The 15131-nt window shown below is 38.3% G+C and overlaps 1 protein-coding gene across 1 annotated transcript in view; it reads left to right on the forward strand.

Moving 5' to 3' along the window:
• MSRB3 (methionine sulfoxide reductase B3) overlaps positions 1–15131 on the forward strand; it is a 180580-nt gene that overhangs the window by 24732 nt on the left and 140717 nt on the right. Inside the window, 1 exon segment of the mRNA XM_079775189.1 lies at positions 9525–9651. Coding sequence (XP_079631315.1) covers positions 9525–9651 — 127 coding nt within the window.

Genomic DNA, 15131 nt, shown 5'->3' on the forward strand with positions numbered 1-15131 from the left:
CTGTTCATCTGATTTTTTATTCACTTGATTTTTAGATTCACTTGTTGATAGATATGTATTTGTTGTCACTTTGTTGATCATAATTTTTATCTTTACCTTTTTCTTCTTCTTCCTCTTAAAGAATACCCTTCAGCATTTCATATAATACTGGTTTGGTGGTGGTGAACTCCTTTAGCTTTTTCTTATCTGTGAAGTTCTTTATCTGACCTTCAATTCTAAATGATAGCTTTGCTGGGTAGAGTAATCTTGGTTGCAGGTTCTTGCTATTCATCACTTTGATTATTTCTTGCCACTCCCTTCTGGCCTGCATCGTTTCTGTTGAGAAATCAGCTGACAATCATATGGGTACTCCCTTGTAGGTAACTAACTGTTTTTCTCTTGTTGCTTTTAATATTCTCTTTGTCTTTTGTCCTTGGCATTTTAATTATGATGTGTCTTGGTGTGGTCCTTTTTGGATTCCTTTTGTTTGGGGTTCTCTGCACTTCTTGGACTTGTAAGTCTATTTCTTTCACCAGGTAGGGGAAGTTTTCTGTCATTATTTCTTCAAATAGGTTTTCAATATCTTGTTCTCTCTCTTCTTCTGACACCCCCATAATTTGGATGTTGGTACACTTGAAGTTGTCCCAGAGGCTCCTTGCACTATTTTCAAAGTTTTGGATTATTTTTTCTTTTTGCTTTTCTGGTTGGGTGTTTTTTGCTTCTTCATATTTCAAATCTTTGACTTGATTCTTGGGATCCTCTAGTCTGCTGTTGGATCTCTGTATATTATTCTTTATTTCAGTCAGTGAATGCTTAATTTCTGATTGGCCCTTTTTCATATCCTTGAGGGTCTCACTAAATTTCTCGGAGGTTTCTAGAAGATTCTTGAGTAACCTTATAACCGTGGTTTTGAACTCTATATCCAGTAGTTTGCTTTCTTCCATTTCTTTCATTTGTGACCTGTTTCTTTGTCTCCGCATTTTGGCTGCTTCCATGTGTTGTTAGAGTGGCCTTGTGTGCTAGGTGTCCTATAGGGCCAAGTGGCTCAGCCTCCCCAATTACCTGAGGTGTACACTCTTGGTGCAGCCCTTTGTGGGCTGTGTGCACAGTCTTGTTGTAGTTAAGCCTTGATTGCTGTTGGTATCACTGGGAGGAATTGACCTCCAGGCCAATTGGCTGTGAGGACCAGTTATGTCTACAATGGGAGAACTACTGTGCTGGAGACACCCTTATGGGGCAGGACTTGCTTCAGTGGGGCTTTGGTGCTCACTGAGTCTGCCCCCTTGAGTGTGTCGCTTATGGATGTGAAGAGTTGTAATCTGGTATGGTCTCACTCTGACCACTGGGTACACTGGCTCTTGGATCTCCAAGGAGGTGCAAAGTTATCCACTGCCTAAGGCCACCCAGCAGGAGCTACAGAGAGATCTGCAGATTCCTCCTCTTAGTTTGGGGTTTGGAAGTGCCCAGATGAGGCCCAGCTGTGAAACAATGCATGGTGCTGCTGCAGGGCCTTATGCCTTCTTTTGGAAGCTCTGGGGCTCTCTGACCCAGGTGCAGTTTGACAGGTTTTAGGAGACAGGACAGGCCATTCATATGCAAAAGCCTCTGCGCACAACCCTTGGGTGGGGTTGTAAATTGGGTGGGGCAATGTCTCAGGGAATCACCAGGGCAGAGTAAACAGCAATGGCTGCCAGTCAGCCCTGCCCCAGAGAGGTCCCCGGGTCTCTGTGTCCTGCAGTCCTGTGCAAGAACAATGATAGCTGCAAGCACCTCTGAGAGAAAGCCATCCTCACGTTCCGTCCCGATGCCAGACAGTCCAGTTTCTTCCCATATGAGTCTGGGTCCCCAGAGTCTTGCCCAGAACTGGAGTTCAGAGCAATTGGGAGCTCGGAGCTCCCTCCTGATTGAAAAAAACACAGTGCACCCATTTGCCAGCTCGTTTCGCATGCTCCTCTGTACCTCCGCACTTTGCACCACTGCACCTCCTACCAGTCTCAGTGCGCTTTTTTCTTTCCTTATAGTTGTAGAACTTCCACTCAACCAGCTTTTCCGTGGTTCTGGATGATATTTATTTTGTCTTGTAGTTGGAGTTTTGATGTGGTTGTGAGAGGCAGCAAGTACAGGTGTTTACCTAAGCTGCCATCTTGGTTGTTCCCATAAGTCGATATTATTCCCAGTAGATATTAGAAGATACAGCATTAGAGCTTATTTCAATGTTAGAGTTAGATCTTTTATTTTTTTAATATATATATATATATATTTTCTAAATATATTTTTATTGATTTCAGAGAGGAAGGGAAAGGGAGAGAAAGATAGAAACATCAATGATGAGAGAGAATCACTGATCGACTGCCTCCTGCACACCCACACTGGGGATCGAGCCCACAACCCAGGCATGTCCCCCAACCTGGAATTGAACCATGACCTCCCAGTTCATAGGTTGACGCTCAACCACTGAGCTATGCCAGTTAGCCAATATATATTTTTATTGATTTGAGAGAGAGAGAGAAAGGGAAAGGGAGAAAGAGATAGCAACATCAACTGGCTGTCTCTTGCATGCCCCCTACTGGGGATGTGCCCTGACCTGGAATCGAACTTGCAACCGCTTGGTGCCTAGGTCAATACTTAACCACTGAGCCACAACTGCCCGGCATAGAGTTAGATCTTTATAGTTATCTGTCAAGAAATGGTAGTTGAAGTTGTAAGAATAGGTGAGATCTGCAAGAAAGAGATTAAGTAGTGAGAAGTTCAGAGGATACCTAAGGGGTAGCTCTGGAGCATAATCACAATTTGAAAATCAGAAGGAAGTATCACAAGAGATAGAGAAGCAATTTTTGGAAAAGGAGGAAGAAAGTGATAGCTTTTAGTATCATAGAAAAGTCAGGTGAAGAATGTTTTCAATAAGGAAAATCAACCATCCTATATAATAAAAGCATAATATGCAAATGACTGAATGGCGGAATGACCGCTCACTATGACGTGCACTGACCACCAGGAGGCAGATGCTCAGTGTAGAAGCTGCCCCCTGGTGGTCAGTGTGCTCCCACAGGGGGAGCGCCGCTCAGCCAGAAGCCGGGCTCACGGCTGGCAAGCGCAGCGAAGGTGGCAGGAGCCTCTCCTGACTCCACTGCAGGCGGGCGGTAAGGAGCGAGGGGTCCTGGACTGGGAGAGGGATGTCTGACTGCTGGCTTAGGCCTGATCCCCCTAAGCCAGCAGGTGGACATCCCCCGAGGGGTCCCGGACTGCAAGAGGGCACAGGCCGGGCTGAGTACCCCTCCCACCCCAGTGCACGAATCTCGTATACCGGGCCTCTAGTATAAAATATCTTCTGAGAGACATAGAGTTTCAGTTCTATCAAGTTTTGTGGGGACTGTTAACAAATAACCAATAGGGGATGTTACTTAAGGAAGAAATAGTATTTTTTCACTAATTATAGTGAAAAAGCAGCTATTTCTGCAAAATGCATGTAAAGCAACATTACTTACCTACACACTAATCTAAAAATATGGAGCTGTTATCTCAAAATGGTTTGGAGAATTGGCTGAGGATTCTGAATAGCCAGGGTCCTGGTGTTTCTTGTAACAAATACAAAAAGATCTCTGCTTAACAAACAGGATGCCCAATTCTACCTAATGGCCTATTGATTTCAACAAGTAAATGAGTGACCAGTTCATTCAACAAACATTAGTTGAGCGTAACTGGTACCAGGCACTGTGCTGATAAGAACAAAAATGTTTTTATGGAACTTTATAGTAGACAATTAGAATAGTGGTTCCCAAATGCTGGCCCACCACGATGAAGTTTCTTCTTTAATAATGAAATGAGAAAAATAGCAACAATGAAAAATTTCCCCCATAAAACTAAATATATTCTATTCAAAAGAATGCTCTTTATCTATCATGGTGAAATTAGAGTTTGGGGCTTTTTGTATTTATTTTGTCTTTACTTGACAAAATTCAAATTTATCAACTCTTTTTAAAAAAATTTATCTGTATTGTTGAAAATATCACGGATGACACCCTTTTACCCCTGTTAACCCCCTCCTTCCCATTCCCCTCTCCCCTTTCCCAGGCCTTCACTGCTTTATTATCTGTGTCCATGGTTTTTGCATATAACCAAAGAACTTATATGTCAACTCTCTTTTGACCCCTGTAGTTTTGGGGGGGACATTTTACTAGCTGTGAAAAACCACTGATGTAGACATTCCTTTGTCATTTATTGGAAAGGGATTTGACCTTTAGGTTTGACCCTTTAAATCTACTAGCAGTCAGCTCGTTTATTCTGGAGCTAATTATCAAGTTTGTGAATTTTTTGGATTCCTTGTTTATACCATCTTTCTTTGGCATTTTATCATTCAATTGCAAGGAAAAAAGTAAAAGTGAATAAAAATAAACCCAAACCAAAAACTAACAAACTAATTTTAAGCAAATTTTTGGATGTCAGATTTCTGGGAAGTGGGGGTAGGGAGGGTGGGGGGAGAAAAGATGGAGAAGAAGTAAAAAATTTTGATCAAAATAGGACATTTAAATTATCTTGGGGTCTCAAGTCAGAATGCATTTTCAAACTCCCACCTTCATAGGAACTGCTGATTCCTATGAAGGAACCAGCTGGTTTTAATTCTAATTATTACTTTTCAGAACCATTAACAGTTGAGATGGCAGCGAGAACAGGGTGGGAAATTATGATCCTAAACCCGTGGTCAGCAAACTGCGGCTTGAGAGCCACATGTGGCTCTTTGGCCCCTTGAGTGTGGCTCTTCCACAAAATACCACGGCCTGGGCGAGTCTATTTTGAAGAAGTGGCGTTAGAAGAAGTTTAAGTTTAAAAAATTTGGCTCTCAAAAGAAATTTCAATCGTTGTACTGTTGATATTTGGCTCTGTTGACTAATGAGTTTGCCGACCACTGTCCTAAACCATCAATTCCATAGACTCAGTCATTTACATAGTCATCTTTTTTCACTCAATGAATGGTGCCAGGCACTGAGATGAAAAAGACACCGTCCCTGCACTTAAGACATTTATAATCTAGGAAAGAGAGGCAGAGATATAAGCAAATCAGTGCTCTGAAAGGTGTTATAGGAGATATAACAGCATGCCTGGTGCCTCAGTGGGGACCATATTGGAGAGGTGGGAGGTGGGAGTGGTGACAGGAAGAGTGAGGATGTGGGATGAAGAAAGACATGGAGGTGGAAGTAGGAAACAGTGGACCTATTTGGGTGAAATTACGAGTACTAGTATATTGGTATGGGACTAGCATGGTGTGGAGTGGGATGCGGTTATGGCAAGAGAAAGGTTGAATATTTAGAACTTTAGATGCTTTGTTTTGGAATTTGGACTTTATCCAAAGGATTTACCAGAATGTGTTCTGCGGGATGGTGATAGAAAAAAAAGGGGTTTTCTATGGTCAAAACTATGTGAGAGGCACCAACTGAGACAAAGCAGGTGTATTCACTGCAAAGCCTCTCAGACCCTTTATACTGGGTAGCATTTCCACAGTTGTTTGACTACTTAACTTGCTTGAAAGGGTATTTCCTGTATCTCATAATATGGTTTGGGAGACCCTGCAATATGCAATGGGGAATCGTGAAAAATTTTTCAGCAGAGAATTATAGACAATTGTGTAATCTGATTCTATTCTTAACACATAGTGTGATATTGCTCATTAGAATTGTTCAACCAGTATTTTTTAACACCAGATATTTTCAGAATGATGTGCTAGATATTCTGGGAAATGAGAAAGATGCATAAGTTATGTGTCTGACAAAAACATGTTGATTATCTATAAATGTTTTTCATCTATTCAAGTATTTGAGTCAAAGGCAATACAAAAGTGAGGAAGTTGAGGATAAACTTGAGAATTAGAGATGTTCTTGGTGGCCCTTGCTTAGTGCTGATTTCTAGAGGGTGTTTAATGCTCATTCTTTCGCCAAATATTGTCACCACTCAGAAGCATGAGCTTCTTTTGCTTCTTTTAGGACGAGAATTGTGTCTGGCTAGGGACCTCACCCAGGCAGCTCAGGGAGTGCAGTGGGAAGAAAGCTAACAAATTGAAACTTTAATTTTATTTTTTGGGGGGTGACTGTTAGCTTGGCCCTCAAAAGTACCGTATCATCAACATATTGGAGCTTTGGTATATTCAAGTGGAGTCTTTAGAATATATCACAGGTGTATCCAAGGAGTTTGGAGAAAAAATTTAAAGGTGAAAGAGAAAGGGAAGCTGCATCTCATGGAAACAGAAAGATCAAATCTAGAAATCTGAGTATGTCTCAAACTTTTTAATTAATTCCCTACTTAGTGCCAAGGGAGAGATTCTTCAAATAATCTTCTTGAATTAATTGAATCCTTAAGGTTTATTATCAGCCACATAATCTAATAAGTACACATAGAATCAGATTGTCTAGAGTGGGTTGGTACTACTTCAGGCTTTTAATCAGCAGTTGTGTAGTGGTCAAGAGCACTAGCCCTCAAGCTAGCTGGTCTGGGTTCAAATCTATTAAACATTCAGTCCAATTATCTAAGGGACCTGCTCTTTATTAGCTTAGCTGTAATATTTTAGGCAAATTACTTAACCTCCCTGTATCTCTGTTTCTTCATCTAAAAATGGGAAAAATGATAATAGGTATCTCATAAGGCCATGAGGATTAAAAGAGATAATCCTGTGAAGTGCTTAGAATAGTACCTGCCACATGCTACGGGTTTCATCAACTGTTATTTTTAGGATATCTCTATCCAAACTTTTCTTATTAGGATAATTCATTGTGGAAATCCATCAAAGAGTAGTTAGCTTTCTGGCCTAAATAGGATTCTGTCTTTGGAGAATGGCCTGCTAATTCTAAATATGATTGGGTATAAATGGGCTATTAGAAAATTTTAATTCTGTAATTTAAAAATATAGCCAATACTTATACACTTAATAATAATAGCTAACATTTGCTGAGCTTATACTATGTACCAAGAGTTGTTACAAGTCCTTTTTACCAATTAACTAATTTTAGAGTTGAGGAAACTGTCACATTTGAATCATTGAGGTGGTAAGTGACTTGCCCAAGGTAATACAGCTAGTTAGGCCCTAACTAGTAAGGGGCAGGACCAGGATTCAAATCGAGGCCATCTGACCCCATAGCTCACACACATCCATTATGATAACCCATCTTTCATGTAAATGCATTCTGTATTTTAGATAGGTTTGCCGAAGTGTTTTGTTTTATTTACTGTAAACATAAGTGCAAAACATTAGTGAAAAATTAATTTTGCTAAATCATTACAGCATAAGAAGATTTCTTTTTCTGTTGTAGAGATAAGTTACTCTTGGTGTCACATGTTAGAGCCATTTTAATTATGATTCTTTGGTTCTTTGGAAGATTATGAGTTTGATTTCACCAAGGCATACAGACACAAGCATCCATTCTTTAGAACAGTTTTTCACTTTACATCTCAGCTACATATTTTTGGAATAGTGTTTAAATAATGTCACTTTGCATGCATTTTGCAAAATTAGCTGTTTTTTCGCTATAATTAGGGTTAAAACATTAAAATAATTAGGGTTATATCAAATCCTATCCTATGAAATACATACTTTGTACGATTTGAAAATGCAGAACATTGAGAAAAATCACTCTTTTTTGTAGTCTTCAGTGTAAAACTACTACACTTTGTAAAAGTTATCAATCATTTCTGTTGCTCTACTTTATTGGCGCTAATGTAGCACTTTCTGGGTTTGCTTTTAAAGAAAACTGGGCAAAACTAATTTGCCACTAGATGGAGCCCTGGCTATTTGGGTAAAAATAAATGCAACAGAGTGGGAACATTAAATCACGCAGTCATATCATGCTCGAGGGCCCCGGGTATAGGAGGCCCTCAGCTTTTAATTGTAGAATGCATCTTTGTTCTTTGCCTGACCTGCAGAGTGACATCACTCCCTTTCTTCCTGTGCGCTGGCTTTGACACAAGCCAGATGGCCGCAGTCATCGGTAGGCGCACAGGCTGCCTGGTACAGCAGTTGATGAAGCAGAATAGGAAGACGTTTTATGATCAGCTGCGGGAGCACAGTGAGGCCGTGGCTTTGCTAAGTAATTACATTTACTGTGCACACTTTATTCCTCACAGAGAAGGTCACAAGGAAAAAATACATTTTTATTTATAGTGTTGTGAGGTATAGACCTTTGATCTTTTATTAGTCAGTAGTCTGCTCCAAAGGAATGCTCTCTTTTCCCTGCTCTGCAATCACTCGTGGAAATGGCATGTTTATTTACGTTTAATGGTTCTTTCAGGCTGTGCATTATGATACTTACCTTCCCTCTTCCTCCCTTTTGTCTCCAGTTAGTCACACAAAAAATGTTTTAGTTTTGTAGTGAGTTTAGTTTGGAGAAGTCAGAGTTCAGGCATGTTAATACAAGCAGATTTCTGTCAGATATACTCCAGAGTGATTTGGTTAAATATATTACTGTTTATTATGTGTTTGTTCTTCAAGGAGGTCAGAAGAGACCAGGAGCAGACTTTTATTTTGGAGGGCTGAGGGTCAGGAAATGAACTACACATTAATTTTATATCCATTTTTGAACATGTAGTGGTTAAGGTCACTTATAATGCCAATTTTAAAGAAAATATTAGAAGTTAATATTAATCTATTATTTTCCATCTGCACTTGAAGTTAATCTTTACCAACAGAAAGATTGTACAAAACTTTAAATACCGACTGCACTTTTCTCTAAAGTTCATTACTCACACATTTTTGAGATTCTTCCACAAGACTCATTTCTAAAAACTTTAAAAAATATCTTTGCCATTTTTAAGACTAGTTTGTGAATATTATTCACAGAAGTAACGTAGAAATTATAAACTATAAAATCAAATGAAAAATTCATCTTCGTTATGTTTTGTTCAAACTTAACACTGTTTCTAAAGTGAAGTCTCTGAGTGGTCCCTAGGTTATTTGGCTCTCTATTAATAAAAAATGAAACTCTAATAAAAGAAATCTCTTAATCTTACAATATTTTATAGTCTTCTCCAGGGAGGGCGATTTGCAAATATTGCTGGAAGAAAGCAGTGTGGTGTAAGGAAAGAACATGGCTTTGCAGTAGATGTTACAGGGTTTTCTAATCCTTTTCACTGGTTATTTGCTTTGTGCCCTTGGACCTCTGAGCCTCGGTTTCCTCACATATTTATTGGGGGATAAAACCTACCTCCTAGGTTTACTGCAAGAATGAAATGATACAATGTGTTTATTAGGCCCCAGACAGTTCCTGTCACATGGTACAAATTTAGTAAATGCTAATTCCTTTCAACTGTTTTAAAGTTCGTCTCTTTTCTGAACGGCTTGCAAAATGTGTTCACAGATTACACTGTTATTCTTGTATATATTTTATTCATAAAATATAAATAATCCTGGGTTGAAAGTAAGCTCACCATTTGAAAAGTAGGCGTTTGAAATTTATTAGCTCTGTGTATGTGTGTTCAGTTCCAGATAAAACTGTAACCATCAATTGTACAATGGATGTGTTTACCATTTGTGATGTTTTAATTTTTTTCTTTTTTCTCCTACTCAGCTCTTGCCCCTGTTCTTTGGCTCTCGTTTTGTTGGTGAAGATATCACAGTGATGTCTGCATTCAACCTGCTGCATTTGGTGACAAAGAGCCAGCCAGTGGCCCTCCGAGCCTGTGGGCTTCCCTCAGGTCACTGCTTCTTGTACTCTACCTAGTGAGGGCACTGGGCGGGAGGGGGGTGTTTCTGCTGCAGGAAATGATACACCATAATGCTTTGCTAAATTTCGTTTTCTTTTACCTAAGCCCTAATTTGAAGACGGAAATTGGTTATAAATCACCACTCTATTTTGAGTAACATTCATTTCCACAATCCTTACAACCCTTGGAAACATTGTGCAGTTTTCTAGCTCATTATATAATTGTCACTAATATTTCATGATATCTTCTTATTCTTTAATGCACACTACACATCTGAAAATCATAATGCTGTTCATAAGAGGCTGGCAGTCTTGATAAGAAACTGCCCCAAATCACACAAAATAAGACATTCATCTTGTGAAAGGATAATGAAATACTTTTTATTCCACATGTGGCCATTCCTTTAGGAAATAAAAAAAAAAATTAAAATGAACTTTAGTATAATAAAGTTAGTTAGTTAAAAAGAAAAAATGTTCTACTGAACAAATGACCAAATCAACAGAACTAATATAGCATGTTTCAACTGGTTTTTAAATTAGAACCACCACACTTTAAAAAAATGTGATTTTATGCACTTAAACAAGGGCAGCATGAAAATCCAAAATTTCATTATATGCCTGTATAAAATAAGTTTAATACTTTAATTTATTTAAAAATCACAATGGTCAGATAGGTCTGTGAATATTGTCATTATTATTTATATTTTCTATTAACATACATATCTTGATTACTATTTGTATAGAGAATGCCAATTCATTAATATTCACCGTTGAATATTAATTGTGAGTGCCAAGCATTGTGTGAAGCAGTGAGGGTATCATGATAAACAAGATCAAGCTGGTTGCTTTAACCAGTACAAAATGAAGCTGGAGCTGTGTGAGGACCATTGAACCAAATAGTGCTAAGAATAGACCAAAGCTATTTATACCTGGGAAGTTAGGGGAGTCCAGACAAGGCTGGTCCTAGCTCTTTGCTGTGGAAAGGAGAGAAGTTCTCTGAAGTTGAAGGAGGGCTTCATGGAGGATATCATGTTTGAGCTGAATCTCAATCTGTGAGCAGCAGTCAGCCAAGTGTCCAAAGAGGAGGAAGGACATTTCTAATATATGGAGTAGCATGGGCAAAACATCCGAAAAAGCCAGGTATGTTCAGAGAAATGTAGGTTATTTATTAAGGCTAGCTTAGGTGGGTGAGGCAAGTAGAAGAGATGAGGAAAAAAGATAGCCAACCAGGAAGTGCCTTATATGAAGTTTTAAGGAATTTAAATCTCAGGGAAGGGGTGAAGGGGAAATGGCATGACTTAATTTGCATTTTATGATTACTGATTTAGTAGGGTGGAAGGTCAGTGCAGATTCCAGATGTTTCTATAAGAAGGCAGGAATGGCAACTTGATTAGAAGGGAAGATAGAGCATTTGTCTTAAAGCTATATTACAATAGTAAACATCTGTTTAAAAAAATAGATTTTATGTCTATTTGTGGTGACACGAGAGGCTAATGAAGCTCAGTGCACAGGGCCCCCAGTCACTCTTCTCAACTCTTAGCCTCCCCGACCCAGCTGTGGCCCTGCACTGCCACCATGGATTACATTGGGGGAGTCTGAGGCTGGAGGGACTCAGGAAGTGCTGAGAGCCTTCACAATGGTCATTACAGTAGGTTGGGAAAGACGAAGGATGGATTAGGGAGAGATTCAGGTTGTAGAACTGACAAGGTTTATCTGTTGAATTGTATGTGTTTGAGGGAGAACACTAATCAATGTAGTCCCTGTGCCATGTGGAACTTTTCATAACTATATATTACTCATAACAGTTGGAGTCTAAAAGGTATTTAATTTATACATGTTTCCCACTGGGGAAAAAACCCCAAAATGTGAGAGCACCAGCGTAACTCTTGTAACATGAGTTTGCTGTACACAGCGGAGGCTGAGTATTTACAGAAACAGTTTATTAATTAACGGGGTATTCCTGGGGATATGACAATCATGCCATTAAAGTATTTCATAATGAAATTCTTTGAGATATAAGTGTCCTTTTAAATGTTGATGTCAAAATGATTCAAGGATAAAGTCAACAAAGCTGATAATTCTTAAGAAGTAACCATAATAATACAGTGCTTAGGCACACACAGTCTGTATTTGAAATCTGGCTTTGCCACTTAACTAGCTGTTTGCCTTGGCTTCCTCATTGTATTATTATTGGAATAGTAATAATAGTACTCACCTGGCCCTAGCTGGTTTGGCTTAGTGGATAGAGTGTCGGCCTGTGGACTGAAGGGTCCTGGGTTTGATTCCAGTCAAGGGCACATGCCTGGGTTGCATGCTCAATTCCAGTAGGGGGCATGCAGGAGGCAGCCAATCAATGATTCTCATAATTGATGTTTCTATCTCTCTCTCTCTCTCCCTCTCGCTTCCTCTCTGAAATCAATAAAAACATATTAAAAAAAAAAGATAAATAGTACTCACCTGAAAGGTTGCTGCAAGAATGAATAGATTATAATGAGAAAACTGCTTAGAACAGTGGCTGGCATAGAGCAAGCACCATATAGAAATGTTCACTAAGTTTACTATACATATCTATAGACATATGCATGTATCTATATAGCTACCTACATATATTGTAATTTTCTAGTACAATAGACTTTTAAAAACATTTAAGTTTGCCCCATCTTTCACTTAACTATTTTTATTTTAATATAAAATAAACTATATGTTTGAGAAACAACCATCTCAATATGATGTCTTGATCTCTTTATTTTTCTTATATATCCTGCTGAGCCAGAATTCAAGTCCTATCAGTATAGAACACATTTCTTTGGAAGCCCAGAGAAAGTCTCTGTCTTTCTGGCTTGGAAACCCATTTTAACTTGATAAATGAATTGGCTAGAATAGTATTCAATAATTCCTTAGACATTCACACTTTTTAAAGTGTTATGAAAGCCAGTCTTTCATTATTTGCATAATAATGAATATTAACAAATTATTTATCACCCATTTCTCAAACAGAATTTTACTTGTAGAAATATACAAATGTTGAAGAAATTAAGTTCAACAGTAATAAACTATTTAAATTTGGAAAAATAAAAATGTAATCCAAGTGGGAATTCTAGTCTTTATTACTTTGTACAAGTAGGGAAGGAAGAGGTCAAAATTGGAGATATAGGAAATTAAGGTGAAAGTTTGAAGTCTTGCTTTAATTTATTGTTCCCTGGTCAAAACCCATTACAACAAAAGTCTCTGTAAATCAAAAAGATTTCTGCTCCCTAGCCAGTACCCTACTAATTTCAGATATTATTCAATATGAAATAATTCCAGAACTAAAAAATAATTGGAACAGGCTCTTAAAGTTGATTATAACCGGATTGACCTGTATGAAGGCCATATCCCAGAAGAGTGATCTATCATTTTTCAGCTTTGACTTCCTTTACTTCTTATTTTTAAGTAAAGCATAATTTTAATTTAGAGCTTATTAAATGCATCTGAGTTATGGTTTGCTCATGTTTGTAATTAAAGGTAATTTTTCTCTCTCGGAATTTCTTCTTAATTTACTAACAGTTTCTTTTATATATTAAAAAGAGCACTGGAATAGGAGTCAGAAAACTCTAACCACAGCTCTGTAATTAACTTCCCATGACCTTGAATATATCAGTAAACCTTTCCAGATCTTAGTCTCTTTATCTTTAAAATGAGAAATTCGAATTACATCATCTCTGAAATTTTGTGATTTTCCCCCCATTTGTTTTTACTTTAGCTTTTAAACAAATCTTAAAACAGCCCTGATCAATGGCTGGGAATTTACAGAACAGTCTGATAGATAGTGGTGGGAGGACAGGAATATCTTCCATGTTTGAGCATTGGAATTCTTTCCTCCAGATCAAGAGTGAGGCAGTTATTTGAGGAGGGATTAAGAGGCACAATTTTATGCATAGTTTCAATGCTTGATAAAAATTAAATCTAATTGTAGCTTAGACTGGATAGCATGCTAGTTTTAAGCCAAGTGAGAGTATTTGTCTAAATAGTACTCATTACATTGATAAATTATATTCTTCTCTAACATTGTACACATAATATGTGGTTGTTACTCTTACTAGATTTTAGTGGCAGTTTGTTCTAATGTAGAAATTAGAAGTCTTAAAGAGAAATATTTTGCAAATGGTGTTTGTAAGTAACCTATATATCTATATATATAAAAGCCTAAGAGACCATTGTAACCGAATGACCAGTCGCTATGATGCACACTGACCACCAGGGGGCAGATACTCAATGCAGGAGCTGCCCCCTGGTGGTCAGTGTGCTCCCACAGCAGGAGCACCGCTCAGCCAGAAGGCCAGGCCTGCAAGGATCGGGCTGAAACCCGCAGTCCGACATCCCCCGAGGGGTCCTGGATTGCGAGAGGGCGCAGGCCAGGCTGAGGGACCCCACCAGTGCACGAATCTGTGCCCTGGGCCTCGAGTAGAATATAATCTGTATAACTAGAAGTCTCTATGAATCAGGGACTTGTGGCTCCAGAGCTTAGCACAGTGCCTGGCACTTACTAAATATATATTTTTTAAAATATATTTTATTGATATTTTACAGAGAGGAAGAGAGAGGGATAGAGAGAAACATCGATGAGAGAGAAACATCGATCAGCTGCCTCTTGCACACCCCCTACCGGGGATGTGCCCGCAACCAAGGTACATGCCCTTGACCGGAATCGAACCTGGGACCCTTGAGTCCAAAGGCCGACGCTCTATCCACTGAGCCAAACCGGTTTCGGCACTAAATATTTGTTAAATGAATGAATAAATGTTTGGAAAGTCTGCATGGAGGTGAAGTGACAGCTATAACGCCGATACAAATTTATTTGAGACTCTTTTATATGGGAAAATTAAAAGTAAAGCTGATTGTTTGTCTTTTGAGTGAAAAACAATTTATCTTTTCTCACTTATGGTGGATATCTTAGATATGAATCACATTGTAGCTAAGCAAGTAGCAACACAGATTCAGTGTATATTATCTAGACTTGCTTTTACTTTTTCTCTCAAACAGTTTGAGTTTTGGTGGTAAATAAACTGTTTGAGGAAGGGAATAAGTGCATATTATACTTATAATAAGAATTAAGAATTCTGGCTTTTTTGAGCACTTCTATCTGGAACAAACTAATATTGTTTGTTGTGCTCTAAATTCTCCATTTGTAAAGAGGAAATGCATGTAAAGACATAGATACCAAAACAATCCATAAATAAGTACTTATTATTGTAGTTTAAGCTGGCAATTGTTCATTGATGGTATCTGATGTTACATTTACCTTTTTTTTTTTTAAAAAAAAATTGAAGTCACCAGTATGCTGTTTACCTATTGAATAATTGGCTTTCTATTTCAAATTTTAAAAACCCTTTTTGGGTCATGAAAAGATAAAACATCTTCATGTTTACTTGATAAAGTTATGTATACCTGCACACAATTTTTCATATAATTTCAATGTTTTTTGTTAGATAT

The sequence above is a fragment of the Cnephaeus nilssonii genome (assembly GCF_951640355.1).
Source record: "Cnephaeus nilssonii genome assembly, chromosome: 6".
NCBI classification, from domain to species: domain Eukaryota; kingdom Metazoa; phylum Chordata; class Mammalia; order Chiroptera; family Vespertilionidae; genus Cnephaeus; species Cnephaeus nilssonii.